General features: G+C 40.1%; 1 protein-coding gene across 9 annotated transcripts in view; it reads right to left on the bottom strand.

The window, feature by feature from the left end:
• Positions 1–23,633, bottom strand: part of ZRANB3 (zinc finger RANBP2-type containing 3) — a 310,759-nt gene that overhangs the window by 21,452 nt on the left and 265,674 nt on the right. For all 9 annotated transcript variants that reach the window (XM_032411359.1, XM_032411348.1, XM_032411398.1 and 6 more), the window contains 2 exons: positions 5,104–5,491; positions 1,683–1,880 (listed from right to left, as the gene is read on the bottom strand). In XM_032411359.1, coding sequence (XP_032267250.1) covers positions 1,683–1,880; positions 5,104–5,491 — 586 coding nt within the window. The remainder of the gene's footprint in view (positions 1–1,682; positions 1,881–5,103; positions 5,492–23,633) is intronic.

Here is a 23,633-nt window from a genome sequence, read left to right as displayed (position 1 = left end):
TCTGATAAAAAGCATTATAGGATTGATTCCAAATCAGTTGATATTCTTGGTAGCTAGCAGCTACATCAGGGAACATATTTCTCTTGTCATTATTTTCATGAAGTATAATTTAATGGCTCGAGACTAGAGATGAAGCATCTTGTGAAGACACAGCCACCCTTCCAGACCCTTAGAATTCCAGTTAGAACAAAACCACAGTCCCCGCAAAGCACATACCACTCCAGTTCTAGAAGAGCTTATGTGCATAGAATAAACATTTTCACATAGTGTGCCCCCTGACACCCTTCTGTTTGTTTTTCATGGAAATCCATGTTAGTGGGGAGAGGTGAAACATTATCGCTTGTATGGAATTCTCAGCCCAGTGATCTGAGAAGTCAGGAATGGGGGAAAAGTTGGCATTGTCTGGAGTGGATGAGGCCAAGGCAAATTTCACTGGCAGAATAGAATTTCTAAAGGTCTAGTGATTTTTGAAAAGTATGTGTAAGTAAACCTAGCATCTGCCTTCATCAAGGGACCAATTTCCAACTAACAAACCAGAATTTCCCTGCCACAGATGAAGAGACTCATGGTCCGTGAGTTGTTTGTTCTCGGTCTGATGTTTAGTCCAGTGAGCCACACGCTGTCCTACAACAAGGGCTTCATCAGCACTTGAGGGACTGTCAGAGCAGGAGGAAGGAAACCAGAGTTATGAAGGGAATACCCCACTTGAGACTACACCGTCTACCTAAATACCGTTAAAATTAACACACCTAAAACAGGGTCCATTCCAAGACATTATTTGAGAAGACCTTGAGGCATTAGAGGGAAGGAGGGCTGAGGGAAAAAGAAAGGAGAATGGCCTGAGCTCAGAAATTCTTAAATGAACGTTTCATTTTAAATGAATCTGACTCTGAATTATATCTGTGTTTAATAGCAACTGATTTAGAAGGAAAACTTCAACTGTCCCATCTCAACAGTTTTGGTGTTGTTATAATGAGAACATCAGTCTGTGGGTTACTATGGTCACTAACCGATTAACAAAGAAAATAACCCCAAAGTACTCACCAACTCTGGCCAGTCGGCCCATAACGACAGTGATGTGTGACATATGGGCTGGTATGCACCCACCATCACAGCTTGAAGTAATGAATGGAATCAACCAAAGAGTAAATAAATCCAAACACTACATGGTTGGCTCCAAGTGCAGTCATGATTCATACAGTCTTGAAATTATGTACCTTGAAAACGTTTTCTTAAAAAAAAACAAAACACCCAAAATCCTAAATTTAAAATAGGCCAATTAGTTGTAGCCATTTAAAAGAAATTCATGTGCAAATGATTAATGATCTGTTAAGTAGCTGTTAATAATATGTCCATCTTACTGTTTTGTCCAAAAGAACCTCCCAAATATCAAAACCTCACCCTCACTCGTGGATGGGCCTGACCCGGATGAGGCTGGGCGAGCGGCCTGGGGGCAGCATGGGCAGAGCTACATGTCAGTTCTGCTCTCTGGGTCATGTCTGAATGCCCACAGTTCTGCTCTTCCAGCCATCTGGTATTTCAGTGTGTGGTTCCAAATGTTTAATACAAAAATGGCAATGCAAGGAACCTGGAACGGGATAGTAGTAGCAAATCTATCAACAGTATTATCTATCCACGTGCATGGTTTGCATCTGGACACTGGAAGTGGAAACCAGACTTACCATCACCTGGCTGGGGTGTGAGTCCGTCTTCTCTCTTGATTTCTGATATTTCTTCCTTGCTTTCAGCCAACGGGTTAGGTTCTGAGGGTGCAAGGACTTGTTTTTCACAGTCAGAACTAGTCCAAACGTTTTTGGAAGTGTCTTTCTGAGGATCACCTTTCTCATCTTCGTTTTTATCCTGGGTAGAGCTGAGGCTATCTAGTTGTAGAATTATGAAAATCAAACAAACAATTTACACACAAATTTAGGTAAAATCATTATTTACTCTAAGGTCAGTTTTATTCATTTTTTAAAAAGATTTTATTTATTTGACAGAGACACAGAGAGAGAGGGAACACAAGCAGGGGGAGGGTCAGGGAGAAGCAGGCTTCCTGCGGAGCAGGGAGCCCGATGTGGGGCTCGATCCCAGAACCCTGGGATCACGACCTGAGCCGAAGGCAGATGCTTAACGACTGAGCCACCCAGGTGCCCCTACGGTCAGTTTTTAAAAAGTCACAGCTAGGTCTTATAAAAAGAAACACGGTCAACAATGTTTGTTCATTCTCTGGAAACACCTGCTGGGAGTCACTAAATGCGCCATGTGCAAATGATGGGGTGCTGGACAGGCAGTGAGGAATGAGACAGACAAATCCCTGCTTCCTAGAGTTTCCATTCTAAGTGTCAGAGACAGACAATCACCAAGGAAACAAAAAAATCAGAGAAGGAGAATAAAGGCCAGTGAATAAAGAAAAAGAAATAAAACAAGAGAATAAAACAAGGTTTTGTAATCAGGGGACAGTGGGGAGCAAAGGTCGGCAGGGCCAAGCTCTGGGTCGAATTCCATCTGAGCTGAGGGCTGTTCGGGAATCTAGGAGGCCCAGCCCGAGGGCCTGTATTCTCAAACCTGATTGTAAATGTAAATGGAAGCCATTGAGGGTTTTAGGTAAAGGAATGGAATCATCTGAGTTTTTAAAGGCTCACTCTGGTTGTTTGTACTGAAGGGCCACAGGGAGGCTAGCTGGGAGGCCACTGAGGTCTGGGAGAGAAAATGGTAACTTCTGGTAGGATGGTAGCAGCAAGGAAGACGTGGCCAGAATCAAGATAGACTTTGAAGTTATGCCAGCAGAACCTGACAAATCAAGTGTGGGAGGAGAGAAAGGAATCAAGGACACTGCCTGCGTTTCTAGCATCATGGAGGGATGATGAGGGAAGAGAAGATTTAGGTGTTAGGTGTGGTGGTGGTGAATCAAGAACTCCACCTTGGGCCATGTTCACCTTGAGGTACCCATCACACGAGCAGGTGCAGATGAGACAGAGGCATATGGATGAGCCGCAGTTCAAGCGGGAGACAAGTGTGGGCCTATGAACTGTAATATGGCAAGTATGAGCTATGTGGATATTAGGAACAAAGCGCAAGAGGGGTACCTGGCTGGCTCAGTAAAGCATACGACTCTACATCTTAGGGTCATGAGTTCAAGCCCCATGTTGGGCACAGAGATTACTTAAAAAAACAAAACAAAACAAAAAAAAACAAAGCACAAGAGAAGGGTTATTTATTGACAAATATTAGTGTTCAGTATATACTATACCAAATTGTACTGAATGTCCTGGAGAATGCATTAGCAACCTTTATAGGACTGTAATTTCATAATATTGCTCCTTTAGTTTTTTTTTTTTCTTAAGATTTTATTTATTTGAGAGAGAGAGAGAGAGAGAGAAAGCACAGGCATGGGGAGCGGCAGGGAGAGGGAGAGGGAGAAGCAGGCTCCCCGCTGAGCAAGAAGCCCAATGAGGGGCTCGATCCCAGGACCCTGGGATCATGACCTGAGCTGAAGGCAGATGCTTAACTGACTGAGCCACCCAGGCGCCCCTCTCCTTTAGTTTTTTGGATTCTGTTTCCTCAAAGTGTTATATAGCAAACACTGATTGAAAATTTTGGATGAATTAGAATTAATTCTGCTTTTCGGTACTTTTGAGGGTACATCCAAATTAGGGTGGGAAATCATTATGCCAAGTACAATAATATTAATCTAACAATTATAACCTTTTATACACAGTAGTATCACTGTTATATGTATTTCTGTTTAGTCAGACTTTCATAGTCACAAAAGGAGTTTTATTTTTCTTTAGGTTACTTGTGAGTTTGCTTATTAAATCAGGAGTCTAGAAACTTTTGCTGTTGCTCTTGGTGTCACAAAGAAAAATCAGAACTACAAACCCTATTAAACTATGATTTTCATTGCTAAATCACTCAACTTATACTTAATGTGAACTGGCATTATTCTGTAGTCATGAGATACTTTATTTTTATGGTCTAGAGTAGTTGGAAATTGAATGAGATAATGCAAATTGTGAGAGATATTATATGGAATAAGCTTGTGGTTCCAATTTAGTTCACAGACAACAGGTGTCCACGTTACAAATATAACCACCCAGATGGCAGACTTGTCATTTTTGTAGGAACACCCAGAATTGAAAGAGGAAAGACTCAGCTACTGATTACATTTTCTTTCAGATTAAAACTAAGACATAGGAGAACAAGAAAGACAGGAAGCAACTGCAGTAGCAGAGCCTTTATCTTAGCTGACTCTTTGTTACTGTCACTCTCTAAAGAGTTCACATATGATGGAAAAGGAGGTGTGTACAATTATTACAACTGATAAAATAAAATGATTTCTTCCAGCTTCCAAAACTGTCAAGTTGGCCTTTTGAGTTGCCATGAAAATGGTCTCTCAAACTGGAAACAAAAGAAATACTAATGATCTTTTTTCTTAAGACAACCTCAGTATTAATTAATTTCAAAAACAAAACATCAGAAAATGTAATACCATGCTATAAAAACATACTCTGAGGTATGTTTATAATTTCTACTTTTAAAATAGCATGTTTTGGAAAAGAATAAACTCATAAAACAGATACCAAATTGGTTCTTAAAAGACGATCTATAGAGGAATTTTTATGATTTGTCATACAAGAAACAGGACACAATGTATATTTTACTAGGCAAAGAAGCTACCCTGGATTATTTTGCTATTTAAACAAAAATAATCTATAATTTCTTTAAAAACAAGTATTATCTACAGGAGAAAGAAAACAGCAGGTCTATGACTATAAGGCATATTTGCTGCCATAGCAACCGAGCTTCTATTCCTGCCCACTGAATTCACATCCTGCCGGCATTAATGAGAAATGTCCATTTGTGCCAAATTAATGCCATGTCACAGACGCTCAGGGATATACATTCTTGACAGAACTGGGAGCTTTCCACATTCTACCAGGGGATAAATTCAGTCTTCACTATGTAAAGTTCTTACTCTAGCTTAAAAGCTGAAGTCAGTGTCGAGTCCCACTAACCCGTGCTAACAGCAGTTGCCTCTAAAAACACAGACTATGTGAAGACAACACCGCCAGCCCCGTCCAGGGCCCCACTCCATGTACTCACCAGCTCTGCCTGGAGGATTCTCACACATTTCACAGTAAGGTAACACTGAGTTATTGATATAGGTGCAGAAAGCACACTGCCAGCCCTTTCCAGGAAGGACTGGGCTGGTTGCCTGGGCTAGAGCCGTGGTCTGCCTGGGCCGGGATGGTTTCTCCTCTGGGGCACTGCGGTGGTCATTGGTGGTGACCGACTTCAATCTTTTAGCTTCAGGTTCAACATTGCTTTCATAATCAATGATATGTCTTGTGGCTCTTTTTCCAGGGTCTGCTGGCATGACAGTATTTTTCTCTTGGAATATCCCTGATTCATCACAGGAGGTCACCAACTGTCTTTTCTTAGGTTTCGGTAAAAAGAATGATCGAATATCATGCTGTTTTTCTTTTTCAAACTAGGAAAAACAGTTATCAAATTAAGAAGCAATCTAATATGTTCTTCCTAAATGAAACAGATTAACCAACTATTTTCAGTAACCATATTCCTTTATCTTTTGAATACCTTGTTGGAAATGAATTCAGTTATGCTATGACTCTTCATATATACATATATGCAGAATATCATTAACACATCTATATACTTCCTGTGTCTAACTTTTTTTTTAGCACTTACAGTGTGCCAAGCACTTTACATATATTAACTCATTTAACCCTTATGCCAGTTCTGTGAGACAGGTACTAGTATTCTTCCTATATTTTAGATGAGGACACTAACGCTTTAGAGATGTTAAGTAATGTGGCTACAGAATTTATGTAATAAAATTATACTTCATCAACTATCTGCTCTAGAGGTATATCAGGGAAAGGAGAATTGTGTATTTAAATATTTCAAGTCAACCAAGAACCTACAAAAATGTTTCCATGCCCAAACTATAAATACAGTATTCATAAACAATGTTTTTCATATTACAATGTTTTCTTGACTAGGAAGCATTTTTTCAAATAGCATTAAAGCTATTAATTAGAACTTCTTTAACAGACACATCTTAACAATTATCTTGCTTTCAAGAAATTTATTTCCCTTTTCTAAGAAAATCTCCATCATTATCTCATGTTTTTTTGTCTTCAATGTGTAAATCTCAACCTCCTTATTAGAGAAAGTGGAATACATATCTCCACAAGTGATTAGCTTGTAGAAGGAAGACAGAGGAGTCAATTTTAGAGAATTCCTGTTAGGGGTACCATAGTGGATACACACTGCATTTCCAAAGATGGTCACACCAGTTCTTATCTTACTTGACATGCTTTTCTCACAATATGACACGACATGCCTACATTTGGAGGTGGGGTCTGTGTTCCTCTCCCTTGAACCTGGGTGAATCTTTGTAACTGTCTCAATCAATAGAATGCAGTGAAAATGACACTGTGTGACTTGTGAAGCTAGGTCGTTGAAGATTATATGGCTTCCACTTGGTTGCTGGCATTCTGAATCTCTTTCTCTTTATGTCTTGGGTTGCTTGCCTTTGGAGCCTTGCCACCATGTTGTGGGGAGGCCCAGGTCACAGGGAGAAGCCATGTGTGGATGTCTGAGTTGACAACTCCAGGTAGGCCCCTAGGTTACAGGCAGCATCAACTGCCAGACATGTGAGTGAATGAGCCTTGAGATGTTTCCAGATCTCAGACATGGGGTCTTCCATCAAAGTCCCCACTCACTGTGGAGCAAAGACACATCATCTCCATTACACCGATTGAATTCCTCACCCCTAGAAACCATAAGAAATAATATATGACTACTGTTGTCTGAAGACACTAAATTTGGGGGTAATTTGTTATGCAGCAATAGATAACACTGACAGACACTATGGATAATGATAGCAAAATACCATATATTGTAAAGAAATATTTTACATAATACATCTACCTGCTTAGCAGTGGTGCACAAGAAAGCAAGATACAGCAAATCCATAGAGACAGAACAATTAGTGGTTAACAGGGGCTGAGGGAAAGGGAGATGGGGAGTTATTGCTAAATGGTCACAGAGTCTGTCTGAGGTGAGGAAAAAGTTTTGAAAATAGTGGTGACAATTGTACAACACTGTGAATGTGATATTAAGGGGCATTACCACTGAATTGTACACTTAAAAATGGTGAAAATGGCAAGCTTTATGATTATGTATTTACAAATATAAAAAGGAAGGGAAAAAAGCAGGAAGATTTAGGCTGTTCCCATATTGGTAAAATTAAAACATATAAGAAAAAAAATCACGTGGCCCCCCCCCCCAAAATGTACAGCTTCTATTTTCTATGGCTGTTATTTACACAACCTCATGTCCTATAAAAAGTTATCTGATTAGTTATGGAAGTTACAGAATTTAGATAAAAATATAAAGAAGGAAATTATTAACCATGAGACAAGATTTTTAAAACAAGGCACAAGGGAAATCCAAGAAAAGGGTGAAGAGGGGCGCCTGGGTGGCTCAGATGGTTAAGCGTCTGCCTTCGGCTCAGGTCATGATCCCTGGGTCCTGGGATCAAGTCCCCATACCGGGCTCCCTGCTAGGCGGGGAGCCTGCTTCTCCCTCTGCCTCTGCTTCTCTCTCTCTCTCTCTCTCTGACTCTCATGAATAAATAAATAAAACATTTAAAAAAAAAAGGGTGAAGAAAAGCAGAGAGATTAGCAGACTAACAGAGTTTGGTGTTTAAAAAGGTAACAAAGCAAAAAAGATAGTTAAACATTTAAAGAAAATGTTCTATTCCATATAATAGGACGGCCAAGAGGGCTTTCAGGATTTTGAAAATACTAGCAAATGTACAGCAAACATGAACAAATTCCATCAGCTATTTAAAGTTAAAGCATGACCTTCCGAGTCCTTCCATGTCTGGAAATGAACTGATTTTGTTTCTAACCCTTAGTCAGTAGTTTCATGGGGCGTATAATTCTTTTCAAGTCTTTAAAGACATTGCTCTGCTTCTTCCAACACCTGATGATGCTGATGATGTTCCTTCATAGGTTGCACTTTTCCTTTGTTTAAGAGGCTTTCAAGACCTTCTCTTTATCCCTGGTGCTCTGAAATTTCATAATAATCTGTATTTCTATATCTGTATCATTTATATCTATGCCTTATGCTCAGCACCCAGGATACCTTAATTTTGAATGGTACTCAGTAGCTTTAGCTCCTGGAAATTTCCATTATTCTTTGATAGCTTCTTCCCCTTTATTTTCTTTTTTTCTGGAATTACTGTTAGCAGAACGATGGAACTAGACATAATGTCTTACTTTTTATTGTCATATTTTCCCTTTTTTTGTCTTTTTAACCTCTAAATTCTTAGTTTTTCTCTCATTTATCTTGCAACCGTGACTACAGAATTATTTTATTTTGACAGCTGTATTTTTTAAAAAGATTTTATTTATTTATTTGAGAGAGAGAGAGAGAACACAGAGGGAGAGTGAGAGGGAGAAGCAGACTCCCCGCTGAGCAGGGAGCCTGATGTGGGGCTTGTTCCCAGGACCCTGGGATCATGACCTGAGTTGAAGGCAGACGCTTAACCAACTGAGCCACCCAGGCGCCCCTTGACAGCCATATTTTTAACATCTAAAGGTTCCTTTTTGTTTCCTGTTCCTTTTTCATAGTAGTCTGATTTTATTTATATTTGCAATATCATCTTAAATGTGAGGCTACTAATTTGAGTTTTTAAAATGTTATCTTTAGGGTTAATTTTTCTATCAGCTTATTTTTGCTCCCCTTTTTCATGCTACAGATTTCCGCCCCAAATAGCCAATGACCTTGCTTGTCCCTGCATACATGTCAATGAAAGAATAGAAGGGTTGGCCTGGGAATGTGGGACACATGGGGCTTATCACCATGAAGTTCTAAAAGAACATATTGGGTGTTATACGCAACTAATGAATCATTGAACACTACATCAAAAACTAAAGATGTACTACATGTTGGCTAATTGAACTTAATAAAAAATAAAAACATAGGGGCACCTGGGTGGCTCAGTCGGTTAAGCGTCTGCCTTCGGCTCAGGTCATGATCCCAGGGTCCTGGGATCGAGCCCCACATCGGGCTCCCGGCTCAGCGGAGAGCCTGATTCTCCCTCTCCCTCTGCCTGCCGCTCTGCCTACTTGTGCTCTCTCATTATCTGTCAAATAAATAAATAAAACCTTTAAAAATAAATAAAAACATAAAAAATAAAAGGACATAATGATTCACTGCAAGGGGTGAGGTAGATGGAGGGGCCCAGAGTGATCTCAAACTCCTACATTTCTGACTTGTAACACTGTAGGAATGATGTTTTCCTGTAATAGGGAATATAGGAAAATAACTGGGCTCCTAAAAAGACAAAAAGAGGATAAGGAAATAAGTTCACTTTTAGACACGTGTGAAGACTGATGGGTACGAGGATGGAGAGTTCCAGGAAGCAGATCTGGAGTTCAAGAGAAAGAAACAACTAGATTCACACATCTGGGAACCACTAACAGAGAGAGGTGGTTAAAGGTATAGGACTTGATGTCATGATACATGGAGGGAGAGGGTAGTGAGAAAAGGTCAAAGTCAAGGACAGAAAGTACAGAAACAGCATTAAGGGTGGAATGACGAAGAGATATTAAGCAAAGAAACATACAAGCAATAGTAAGAAAGGGAGAAAAATCAGGAGAGTGGTAGCTTTATTGGATATGTGTGCGTGTGTTTTCGTTTTCCACTCATACTAGATGCTCATTGGGCACTTTAAAACAGAAAAACCCATGTCCTTCAGTTCTGGGAAATTTTCATATATTATGTTTTCTTCCTCTGTTTTCTCTGTCTTCTCTTTCTGGAGTTCCTATTAGGCAAAAAGCTTCTGGATTGATCATTTGATTTTCTTCAACTTTTCTCACACTTGCCGATCGCTATTTGTTCTTCTTTCTTTGTGAATTCATTACTTCTGTCCCATCCTTGTTGAATTACTATTGTCTGATATGACAGGTCCAGTTCCTACGAGCTTCACTTGTCTCATTTCCTCTCCTTGTTCTGGTTTCATGGGCACAGTATTTTCTTTCACTTCTCTATGGACATTAGTAATAGTTTTGGTGTTTCCTTTTAACGTCTTCTCCATTGTCTCTGCTTCTTCTGATCCCTTTCTTGGCTTACATGCTTGTTTTGGTCTCTGCTTTTCCAGTGAAAGGATTTCCTCCAGGCCTCGCGGCCTTTACTGTCCATTCATATTTAAGAATGAGACTTAATAAGCATTAAGAATAAAATGCAATGGCAAGTTTCATGTGGGGGACTTCACTGAGGTGACCAGTGACTGTCAGAGAAACCCTGTCAGTCTCCATAGTCTTTTCGTGGTCCGGTCTCGTTCTCCAGAAAGGAGTCCTTCAGTCTCCTTCTTGAAGAGTACAATGCTGGCTACCAGTAATCCGGGAGCTGATTAGGAGAAGGGTGCTAAGGATTCTATCATTAATTAAGGAGTCTTGCATATAATATGCTTGTTTTCAATTTACTGCCTTCCCCCTCTCTGAAGTGGCTCTCTTCCTAGATACATTTTGAAATACATTTTTTAAAGAATGTATACACCTGACATGGGTCTTGAACGCCCAACCCTGTGACGAAGAGTTGCACGCTCCACTGACTGAGCCAGCCAGGCACCACTGAAATATATTTTTTTAAAGGAGGAAATAAAATAGTTAAATAAATAAATAAAATATAAAAAATAGGAAACATAAAACACAAAAAATAAAATGAATAAAATATATAATAACAGGCCACTCTCTCATGAAATAATGTTTAGATAGTATCAGAATCTTTTGTCCCATTCTACCTTGTAAGGAATTTATTTCTGTAAAAACATTTTAATCTCTCCATCTTCCCACCAAAAAAAACCCAAAATAGTTTTAGATTTGTTTATAAAAAAGCAACCCTCCCAACAACACAAAAACCTAAGAAATCTTTCAAAAAAAAAAAAAAAAGAATTCTCAGGGCCTTAAAACATCAGCTTTTACAGTTGATCTCTTTAATTAAGATATTTAATTAAGCTGTTTTTATTTTATTTTATTTTTTTTAAAGATTTTATTTATTTGACACAGAGAGACACAGTGAGAGAGGGAACACAAGCAGGGGGAGTGGGAGAGGGAGAAGCAGGCTTCCTGCTGAGCAGGGAGCCCGATGTGGGGCTCAATCCCAGGACCCTGGGATCATGACCTGAGCTGAAGGCAGACGCTTAACGACTAAGCCACCCAGGCGCCTCTAATTAAGCTGTTTTTAAATGAACATCTTTCACTATTTAAGTAATGACTAATTTTGGAAATTAACATTTGAGAAATTCTCGCTATGTGCCAGAGGCAAGTCACAGTAAAGGTCAGCAGTGACTGACAGTAATCGGAAATTGATGGCTACCTCTGCCGCTTTGAGGGCTAACTTATCATACTCGGGAGTAATCAGTATAGGTGTTATTTTGAAACCTCAGCTGCTTGGGTTATAATAAATTGAGACTTGAGTGCGTAAAACCCAGAAAAGGAGTGTGTGGGTGTAAAGGGAATCATTTTACATAATTTTGGGAACCAAAGGATCCACTTAGAGTATAATTTTAGAAAAAAGAGAGGGCAAGATTAATTAGTAGCAATGACTTTAGTTAATGTTATGATGGCTACACTGGACAATGGTGAACGTGGCTATAGGTAGTGAACTTAGCAACGTGGCCACAGGGCTGCCAGAAGCTGTAAGGCCCAACAGAAATGAAGGCTTCCTCTGGGGTAATCAATTACAAGCCTGATTTATGTTAATAGTTATGTTTTCTGAGTGTAGCCTCTGAACAATCAGGCAAGAGGGTGGTTGATGGGGTTTCTTTGCTACTTGGCAGCTAGGAGTGATAGAAACACAGGTGGGAAAATTTCTCTGACACATCCTAACGATAATCATACATGTTGGCTGGGAACAGATAAAGGCTGCAGGTTTACTGAATAGGCGTTCTTAGCGTGGGACCCGTGGGCCTTTCACAAGACCTAGGATGGCCGCCTGTGAGCCTGAGAAACCCCTGAAATTGGCTATAAAATGTCTGTATTGTATGTACATTTTTGGAGAGCTTTACCCTCTCCATGGTCTCAGAAGGATTCAGGACCAACAAAGGTTAAGAGCCACTGGACTAGAATAAAATATCTGAACACGCGCCTGTGGTTGGAGGAGCTCCGTTTCTTTCCTTCATTGTCTATAAGTAAAGACAGAGTGAAAGTTCCTATGTGAGTGTACATATGGGTGGTGAATGAACTCTTTTTAAGGAGATACAAAGAAATAAATTCCCCTAAATACTTAATGAGAATCCCTCTAGCTGTTCTCAAATAATAATTTTAAAAACGGAGTAATACCAAAACAGAATAGCTTGTGTGCAGGCCTGAAACACGCTCACTTGGCTCATCTGTCACGGTAACTGGACTCTGAACAGCTTCTCAGGAGAGAGCAAATGACATGGGAGTGCCCACATGGCCAGAGAGAAGGAAGCTACTGATGAGGTGAGCAGAGGAGAGCGCAGGAACCGCGAGGGCTGAGAGAGCAGACAATGCTGTGCTGATAGGACTCACAGCTGTAATGTCAGGCCGGTCAACTCAAAACAAAACACACTATCCTTGATGTTTGGAGACAGGGATACATCCCCATCAGCTCCTCATGGAGACTCCAGCAGGTTCCTGGGATATGTCTGATTAATGAAAGAAGGAAGTGATCTTTAACAAGATTTGTAGACACAGATACTAAACATGAATGCAAAACTTCTATATCTGTGAGGTGCTTCTAATTACTTCTCTTTTGTCCTTTTTAATTTAACCTTTTATAAAGTGAATGTGGACACTGATTAAAGTATTCGAGAAAGAGGCAGTAAGAAATAACTGTAAACAAAATGCTTCCTAAATAAACATGTTTTCTAAAAATATTAGGTTTATTAATAACAAGACTCCCTACAGGAGCAAGCTTTATTGGTCTTACCAGAATAGACCAGAATCCTCAAGTTATAATAGCCACACTGATAGTTAAATACTCAGTACCCATCCTGTTCTGGCAGGTCTGTATTAGGAAAATTACCAACCTTATTAATGTTATCAGCATTTCTCAGTGGTAAATATAAGCAGGAACGCAGGAAGACAAAATATTTTTTATGGCTTAGGAAAGCTTTGTTACTTAAATAGCACAATTAAGCTAAAAAGGTTTTTTTTTTATCTTTATCTTTTGTGACTACATTCTTGCATTTAGAAGAGATTTACTAGCAAATTATTGACAAATATCCTAACTCATCATGACTGTCCTTGTAAAGAAAGAACTATATTAAGTGACCCCTTTAATACGTGATAAGTAAAGAACTTAAATGTAGGTGTTTGTAAGTAGGAGGAATGATCTAAGCTTATAGTAATTTTTATCACAAAGCTTTGGGGAAAATATAGTTAAGTCAACATGCCCATGTCATAAGATGTGGAAAATAGAAGATACTCCTCTCTTTGGTTATATAGCTGACACTCAGTTATTGTGTTCCTGACTTTTGTTCAATATTGCTTTTGAAAAACAAAAGAAAAAATACTGCTTTCAGTGAGAAGTGCTGGGAATAAAAACTACAAAATGCTCAAGGTGGCAAAATGTGTGTTTTTATCTGAAAGGTTCAGGGACCTAATACAGTTGCTCTGTTTTGCACCATGGTAAACTCCTGCTCTTTAGAGATGAATTTCTTGGCCATGATGACAGGATTAAAAGTCAGTCAGTTATGAGAACTGAAGGAGAGGAAAAGGAAATCTCGTAAAACTCATAAAAAACAAGAAAGCACTTCAAAGCCTGGTGCTATTCCCTCACAGCTCACACCACCACCAAAAGCACCCATGTCGGGTCTCATAGACTTTGATCAAAGGGCAGCTCTGGTAGGAATCATTACTGTTTCATGTCATCCGTCTCCAGTTCTTAAAAGAATTAACAAAACCGCTCTGATACAAATGGGTGACTGGTCCTGAACGGCAGACGAATGATGCCCAGAACTGGAACTAAAGAGCCTTCGCTAACATTTGTAAACAAGCCAGAGGATACAGAATGACAAAAATACCATTTTAATCATCTAAGTAAAAAAAATGAATTTCAGTTCTCCTAAAAGGGGACTTTTTCAGATTTTGTAAAATGGTCCATTCTCATGTAGTTAAATAAAATTTTGACAGTGATCCTCTTCTTAGGCACAATATATTTTCCTCTGTGGGCATAAAGAAAACAAAGCAAACAATACAAAACAACACTGGTTTAAAAAAAAGGTGGTAAAAAAGAAAATGTTTTTATTTATTTTTAAAGATGACATCAAAAGCAGTGCAAGCAAATGTCTTTGGGAAGAGCCATCTCTTCCAATAAGGATAATTAGAATGTACAGCAAAACTCTGTATAACACACAAGTCACTAGAATGTGACTCGGAAGAATGTGACTGGAATATCACCTACTCACATGCCTCTGGTTATGGCATCTTCCCTCTCCTCCTCCTGCACAGGCCGCTATTAGACCGAATTCCTCCCAGGCCCCACTATGTTGATCCTACCTCTGCAATGTCTGGAATTTTTCTGTTCCTATTACCACTACTACTGTTAAAGCTCAGGGTGGCATTAAATTCCTTCTGGGAATGCCTGACAAAGCAGCCTTCTATATAGTCATAGCCCTAAGAATAAAAACAAACTCACTTTATTAATAGACCTGTACATGTCTAATATTGTAAGTAAAATTTTGGTAAAAGGTGTATTACAGAAACCAGCTAAAACCCAAGGTCATAATGGGACTTCCTACTTCTCAGCCTGAATCTAGACAGTAGGGCCTGCCAGGGAGACACAAGCGCAGGACAGATATGCCTCTGGGGGAGCTCAGTAACTTATTAGTCCTCAGCTGTGGCCCAGCTAAGTCCTCAGGCTCTGAAAAATCATCTCTCAGGGACAGGGGGAGAAAACCCTGAGACAGAGTGGAGACAGAATCTCTCTTTACCATAGGTTAAAATGAGTTGGGAGGGATGGCAGACATAATCCCCTCCCCAAATACCACCGCCTCCAAGAACCTCTGTCCCTTCTCCTTCCCATTCATTTCCCACATTGCTACTAGGATCGTCTTTTGAAAACAGAAATCTGATCATGTCATGCATCTGCTTAAAAGCCTCTGATGACACTACACTATTTTCATGATAAATCCAACTTCTTGGCATTACACGTGTGGCCTCCTCTCCATCTGATCGGGTTCTTCCCATTTGAATTGCGTCTTATGTGCCCTATGCTCATACATTCACATGGAATTCCCATTCCCAGAACAAGTGAGAACTGCTCTTATCACTGTGCTTTGAGGCATGCTTTTGGTGTTCCAGAGGGCTGGCTGAACTAGCACCCACTCCCTTTGAACTCATCCTTCATAATCCAGCTCGGGTGTTTCCAAAGGGAAACTTTCCCACAAGCCCAGGTAGTTTATTTATTCTGTCCTGTGATCCCAGAGCCTGGTTTACATATCTCTATTTTGACATGCATTATACCTCATTAAAATGATTTAATTACAGTCGTCTCTTCCAATTAAAGAGTAAGTTCCAAAGGAATGTTAGCTGTTTTATCTTTGCACCTAGCATATAGTCTTTTAAAATTAATTGCTTTATTGAGATATAATCTATTTATATATCATAAAATTCACTCTTTTAAAGTGTCTAATTCAGTGATTTTTAGTGTGTTCAGAATTCTGCAACCATCACCACTGTTTAATTGTAAAACATTTTCATCACCTTCAAAAAGAAACCCCATATCAATTAGGCAGTCACTCCCCATCTCTCCCTCCTCCAAACCTCTTACAGCCACTAATCTACTTTATTTCCCAATGGATTTGCCTATTTTAGCCAATTCATATAAATGGAACCAGACAATATGTGGCCTTTTATGTCTGGCTTATTTAACTTAGCATAAGGTTTTCAGGATTCCTCTATGTTGTACCATGTATCAGAACTTCATTCCTTTTTATGGCTAAATAATATTCCGATGTATGACTATACCACATTTGGTTTATCCATTCATCAACCGATGGATGTTTGGACTGTGACATTTATGCACAAGTTTTTATGTGGACATATATTTTGAATTCCCTTAAAAGTGAATCTGCTGGATCATATGGTAATTCTATGTTTAACATTGTAAGGAACCGCCAGACTGTTTTTCAAAATGGCTATACCATTTTATATGCCTACAGCAATGTATGAGTGTTCCAATTTTGCTATATCTTTGCCAATACATGTTGTCTGTCTTTTTTAATTTTAGACATCCTAGTAGGTGTGAAGTGGAATATAATTGTGGTTTTAATATAACCTTAATATATGTTTATGTAATGAATGATCTTTAAATGCTCTATACATATACACATCACATAACTAATACACATCACATCACTCTGACTAAATCAAATTGAAGTGTTTCAGTGTTCTATTCATTCCACAAATAACTGAGGGCCCTCAGTGTGCTAACTCTAATGCATCTGGTATAGTCTGGCAAGGTCATGAAGGCAGACTGTAGAAAAGAAAGGCCTGAGTTCAATCCCAGCTCTGCCACTTATTGGCTGCATGAACTCAGGTAGATCACTTAACCTGTCTGAGCTTTAGTGGGTCATGGTAATAGTATCTGCCTCTTGGTGTAGCTATGAAGGTTAAATAAAATTATGTGTTTTAAGGGCTTAGCACAGTGGCTGCATGAAATAGCTACTCAATACATGTTAATTATTACTGCTGAGTGAATTATTATTACTGAGTGAATTGAAGTAATAAAGACAAATGCCTAATAATAGCACTATGTGATGTAAGCCATGACAGAGATATTTATATGTTTCTGTCCATAACAACGAGGTTACCCTCTTGTCCTTATTATTAGGCTATTATGCAGACTAATCATACAATGTTTACAGAGTGGTTTGAATTCTAAAATATATATAGATAAATATTCTAATTTAAGATGTGCTAGTGTCAAGAAACCAGTATATTCACATATTCAAAAACAAGAGATTTTGGGTAAGAAAAATTTAGACTTTATGAATGCCACAGCTCCTATGGTCAACTTTATTTTGCTGTTACCATTTTTTCAACTAGACACTATGTGGAAAACAAGGTTATTTTTAATTTGCATGAGATAATTTCTTATTGCCCTCCTTAGCCCACAATAAAACAAACATTTCATACAATGTTGGTATTTAATAAAAAATGCAAGGTTTGTTTTTGAATTTTGAGGGCATATTTTTAAATTTCATAGTTGTGCTAAAGAGCCTTCCTTCCCAACTATACACAATATTTTTTGCAGTAAACCAGCAACCATCCTACATATTATTAATGCAAGTATGAGTGTTTAAAATACAAATCTGCTTTGGGTTAAGGATGTTTGAGGCTTTGAGGACAGCAGACCAGGGGACTTGAGGATGGGTATGCTAGAGAAAAGACAGTGGTGTGAGCCAGGTCAAAGATGCAAGTATTAAGGCAGGGTAAGAAAGGTAGGCAACCAGTTAGAGTCTAATAAGGAGAAAGTAAAACTGTGAGACATTGAATTATGAGCCCACAAAATGAAAACAACTGGTAAGGTAAAACACAGATCTCAAAATCAGAGACTGAATTTGGTATCTGGAGACCTGTTCCAAAATGGAAAGAGAACTACTGTTTGAAGAAACAAAATGGAAGCAGCTCTGGCCTCCTGAGACTTGAAGAGAAACCAAGCAGAAAGACCTGCCCTAGGCAGGAGTTGGACTTGTTACCCATACTAAATTAGAGTCCCTTCTTTTGCTCACCTATGAATCACTAATGTACCAAGTTTCTCTTTGGATACTTTATAGTGTACATAAAATAGATGAAAGGGACCTCAGAAGATCATCCAGTGATCTAGATGGCTGGATAATGATGTTACTGTTTATCCATTAAGGGCCAAAAGAGAAAAGGGCTCTGTAGAGGTTAAGAGAAGGGCCCAACCCCCACACCTATTGCTAAAGAAAGTGATACTCCTCAGATGGAGCATAAATGAAAATAGGAAGCCTTCCTATTGGAATACTCCACTCAGTGTATTTTATTCAGAAATAGCCTTTAATCACTTGGAAATGACAATATAGAATAATAAACTCCGTATCTTTCTCTCCTTCCACCTATAAATGACCAACTTTATCACTCAACATAAACCACTGTAGGAAAGTCAAAACACCTCAAAATCAAAACAGTACTTAGATGTCATGTACATGCAGAGGTAGAAAAAAAGGAAGAAGCCTGAGAAACAGGCATCTGAGGCAGTGACCCTGGTGATAGACTCTTGGACAGTGCTGGTTACTTAAGGGACAGTCAACTGGGCTGTGCAGAGCTATCTCTCTTCGTGGTGGTGGGATGTTTTCATTGAGTTGGACTTCAATTTGAGTTACATTTGGATTAATAATTTCATTAAAAAATGTAAATATATTTAGGATGGGTAAAGAATTGTGACTCATTCAGTTATGGGGATTAATTCCATACAGGGTATTAATCAAATATTTCCCAACAGCTATAGCAGGAGCATTAACCAGTGTTGCACTGAAGCAGAGTCCTAGAGGCCCCATGCTATGCCAGATCACAGGGATGGACAGAAGGCCCTATTGGTGGGATGAGGGAGTACAATAAGGGGACTGAAGAAGTGGCTATTTACCAAACATTACCAAAATATTGAATATTGTAACAATCAGTACACTTATACCCATATATACTGGTAAAGTACCATTTTTTTTTTACCCCAATAGTTAGCAGAAAGAGAATTCTGATTAAGAGAGGAAGGAGATACAGATAATGCCATTCTGAAAGGCGATGAATACCAGGTGAGAGAGATGGAAAGATACCAACACTCAGATAAAGACATTGTCCAGGAACACTGCTCTCATTCTTCCCCTCCTCTTCTTCCTAACCATAGGGCTTTCTGTCCCCCAAGCACATAATCATACTAATATTAGCCTCTAGAGCAATTCACAGAAAACCAATTTATCGAAAGCCCATATGCTAAAAGACAACTGACCTAAAGCCCAATTCCCTGAAGACCAACTTGCCAAATTTACCAAATTTATTGGTTTTCTAAAACTCATTTATAGAGTTCATAGCATGTTGAACAAGATACATTGCAGGGTTAAGATGACTGGGGAGCTTGGGATGCAGGTGTTGGGGCCTCCTGACTCTTCCTGCCCTCAGTTTATCCTTTCTTTGCCCTTCAAGCTCACTGTCTGCTCCTTGATCCCCTCCTCTTTTGAGTCTCTCAGGCTCCTGTTCACCAGGGCTGATGGGCCAGGCTGAGTCATGTGCTAACATACACAATCTGTTTTTCCCCACAATGGAAGGTCCCTCTTCTTGGCCCCAGCTCAAACCTCCAGCTGCAGCCACAGGGCACTGGGACAGGTAGACAATGAACATCTCTTAAAATGCTGACACTCCAGAAATATTCACAAGCTGTTAAAAACCATCCCATTAGAACTGTTATAAGCTTTTCAGATAAATAAGCTTTTGATGACAATGGGCAAATTTGGTTAATTTGGCAAAGATTAATTGAGAAAATTGGAAATATTCAAAAAACGTTAAATGTAGGAAATTAAAAAAAATGCTTTAAAAAAGGATCAGAAAGAAATTAGTATAAATAGAAAAATTCCCATAGGAAATGCTGAAATTTTGGCAACATTCAGAAGAAAAATATGTTAATCAGACTAAATATCCTTAGGACCTTTCAACAAATTGAGTATTTCTTAACATGCATGAAGCTGGAGGGTATAAAGACAAAGTGGTAGTAGCAATGCACACCTAAACTCATTTAAAGCACATTTCACATCCTGGCCAAAACCCAACCAAATATAAACAAAGCAAAACCAAATCAAGACAAATGGTCTCCACATTATAGAACTCCAATTTATAGAAAACCATGTGTGCATAAAGACATGTAGTGAGGCCAGAGTGGTTCAAGATAGTGGAGCAGAAAGATCCTGAACTTACCTCTTCCCATGTATACAAATATACAGATACATATAGATTTATTCTCTCTCAAAAAGACTGGAAAACTAGCTGAAGAGCTTATCTACAACAAAGGATATGAAGGCTACATCAAGATGGGTAGGAGAGGCAGAGACATGGTTTTGTCAAGAACCCTACCCTTGCCAGAGGGAGGGATCTCAGCAGTCCAGCACTTCTTCCAGAGAAGCAAGGTGCTGGTGCCCCATATCAGACACCCCAACCCTTGGGGTGTAGAGATAAACCCCCAAAAAGTCTTGCTCTGAAAACCAATGGGGCTTATATCCAGGAGACCCAAAAGGCTATAGGTAATTAAAAGTCTGTTCTTAAAGGGTTCCTGTGCAGATTCACTCATCTTAGGACCCAGGGCAAAAGCAGAAGTTTGAAAAGTGCCAGGACCATATGCAAAGGAGATGCATTAGCTATTCTTTAAGCATCTGCTGGAGACAAGCATCTGCTGGTAGGGCCTTCTCTGGGAAAGGAGGTACTGGTGGGTGTCATTTTTGACTGCTTACTTCACCTTGCCATGCCAGCAGGCACCACTTTGGCACTCCCTCAGCCTTGCTAGCACCAGTGGGCTTGCCCTGCCCCAATGTTCTCCCATGGTCATGCTGAGGCTGGCAGGCCTGCCCTGGCCCCAGGCTCCCCTGCAGGTTCCTGAAGCCAGTGGGCTTGCCCTGGCCCTGAATGCTCCTGCTCTGCTACTGTAACCAGTGGGCTAGTCCAGCCGACATGCTCTCCTGTGGCCTTGCTACAGCCAAGATTCCCACAGCTCTGCTGAAGCTGGCAGGCACGCGCAGTCAACAGAGGGGAAACCCCTCCAACGGCTGGCTTTGGTGGCCACGGTGGCCTGTGTTGCGGGGCCCCATGAGACTAAAACAATCAGAGAGACAGATCTTGGCAGATGATTAACACCAGGGCATAGCTCAAAAAGTACACTGAAACAAACTCCAGTATTCCTATGAAAAAGGCCTTGTTACGTGTCCTAGAGCGTCAGCCTGAAAGACAGACTACAGATTTACCACAAAACTAGAGGCAACAGAGGAACTCTCAGGGAATGTAGGCTGTGAGACACCAGCTGTACTCTCCCTTGGCCTCACTACAACTTGCTGGCATCCCCCAGCAAGGAGCGTATCCACTTGTCTGGAGCCCCAGTGTGCAACTGGCACCAGGGCACACCTCCAAATCACCTGGTTGGGAGGCCAGCAGGGGTTATGAGTACAGTCCCACAGGACTGTATATATATATATATATTTTTTTTTGAATTTTATTTTTTTATTTTTTTTAAATTTTATTTTATTATGTTATGTTAGTCACCATACAATACATCATTAGTTTTTGATGTAGTGATCCACGATTCATTGTTTTCGGACTGTATATATTTGCAAACTTTAAAAATCAGCTGCCTCAGGGTCTGGCTTCCAGTTAGCTTGAAATTAGGTGCTGACTGAGGTCTCTCCCTTTCAAACACTGACAGGGCTTGGCACACCATCAAAAGTGGGACCCATCAAGAATAATTCAGGCTGCTTAGACAATCACAAAGGTACAAGAGGAAACCAAAAACTAGGGCAAGATGGAACAATAAGGTTCATCACCTACACAAGGAAAGTCCTTCAAGACTCAGAGGAAGCTGTTATACCTAATATACATAGAAACAAAGAAAGAAAAGCAAAATGAGGAAACGGAGGAATATATGCCAAATGAAAGAACAATATAAAACCCCAGAAAAAAATCTTAATGAGACGGATATAAGTAATTTACCTGATAAAAAGTTCAAACTAATGGTCATAAAGATCCTCATCAGTCAGGAGGAGCAAGATGGTGGAGGAATAGGAGACCTAAATTTCGTCTGGTCCCAGGAATTCAGCTAGATAGGGATCAAACCATTCTGAACACCTACGAACTCAACAGGAGATGGAAGAAAAGAATAGCAGCAACTCTCTGAACAGAAAAGCGACCACTTACTGGAAGGTAGGATGTGCGGAGAAGTGAATCTGAGGCGATATTTGGTAGGATAGACGGCAGGGGAGGGGGCCTCCGTGGGCCGCTACTGGCAAGTGATAGAGCCGTGAAGCACAGAATTGGAACTTCTAGAAGTCTGCTCCGCTGAGGGACGTCGCTCCAGTGGCTAAGTGGGGGGTGGAACCCTCACTGGGACAGTGTGGTCTCAGGACCCTCGGGGGTCACAGGAAGACCGGGGGTGCCTGAGTGTGGCAGAGCTCCCAAGTATTAGAGCAGGGAAGCCGGCTGCAGAGACGGAGCCGAGGAGTGGGCTCTCAGCTCGGGGTTGCCATAAACTACATGATCTGCCGCACAGTCGGGCCACTGCTCTTCCAGGAGGGACCCAACAAGTGGCAGATCCGGGGAGACTCCCCTTCCTCCCCTGGGAGGAGTGGCGCAGGAGCGCACCGCAGGGATCTGCTGGGTGTGGAGACTCCAGACAGGGTCGAGTGCCAGAGATAGAGACGCTCCGTCGCAGTCAGGGTGAGCATGGAGAGCGGCTGGAGACTGGGGAGAGGGGAGTGATTGACTGCTTTTCTCTGGGGGTGCACTGAAGAGTGGGGCCCCTAGTTCTTGGCTCCTCTGGGGCAGAGATTGGGAGGCCGCCATTTTCACTCTCGGCCTCAAAAGCTGTATGGACAGCTTGCAGGGAACAAAAGTTCCCGAGAGCAAAACCAAGCCCAGCCCGGCAAGGGCGGGGCAATTCTGCCTCCAGCAAAGACATTTGGAACCATGGCAACAGGCCCCTCCCCCAGAAGATCAGCAAGAACAGCCAGCCAAGACCAAGTTTACCAATCAATGAGAACGGCAGAACTCCAGCGCTAGGGGAATAGTGCACATAGAATTCATGGCTTTTTTACCATGATTCTTTAGTCTTTCACAGTTAAATTTTTTTAACTTTCTTTTTTTTTTAATTTTTCTTTTTCCCTTTTTCAACCAACATCTTATCAATCCCTTTTTTAAAAAATCTTTATTTTTCATTTTTAGAGTCATATTCTATCCCTTCACAGTAGTTAACCTTACTTTTGGTATATATATATATATATATATATATATATATATATATATGTTGTTCTCTCTTTAAAAGTTTGGAATACATTTTCTTCTAAGAGACCAAAATATACCCTAAATCTCTAGTGTATGGCTTTGTTCTAGTCTCCTGCCTGATCACATTCTCTCCCCCTTCTTTTTTTTAAATCCTCTTCTCTTTTTTCAACCAACTTCTTATCTTATCAATTCCTTTTATAAAATCTTTATAGTCATATTCCATCCCCTCATAATATTTACCCTTATTTTTGTACATATATAAGTTTTTCTTTCTTTAAAATTTTGGGAGGCACTTTCTTCTAACAGATCAAAATACACCCAAAATCTAGTGTGTGGCACTGATCTATGCACCAGCCTGATCATATCTGATCATATTCTGTTTTTTGTTTGTTTGTTTTTATCTTTATCTTTTTTTTTTTCTTTTTCCTTTCTTTCCCCCCAGTTTCAGGTCTCTTCTGATTTCTTTAGTGTATATTTCTCTGGGGTCGTTGTTACCCTGTTAACATTTTGTTCTCTCATTCATGTATTCTCCTCTGGACAAAATGACAAGATGGAAAAAATCACCTCAAAAAAAGA

This window comes from Phoca vitulina, unplaced genomic scaffold (assembly GCF_004348235.1).
Source record: "Phoca vitulina isolate PV1807 unplaced genomic scaffold, GSC_HSeal_1.0 scaffold1, whole genome shotgun sequence".
Lineage (NCBI taxonomy): Eukaryota > Metazoa > Chordata > Mammalia > Carnivora > Phocidae > Phoca > Phoca vitulina.
Note: the sequence above shows the minus strand (reverse complement) of the source record. Positions and strands in the feature narration are given on the sequence as shown.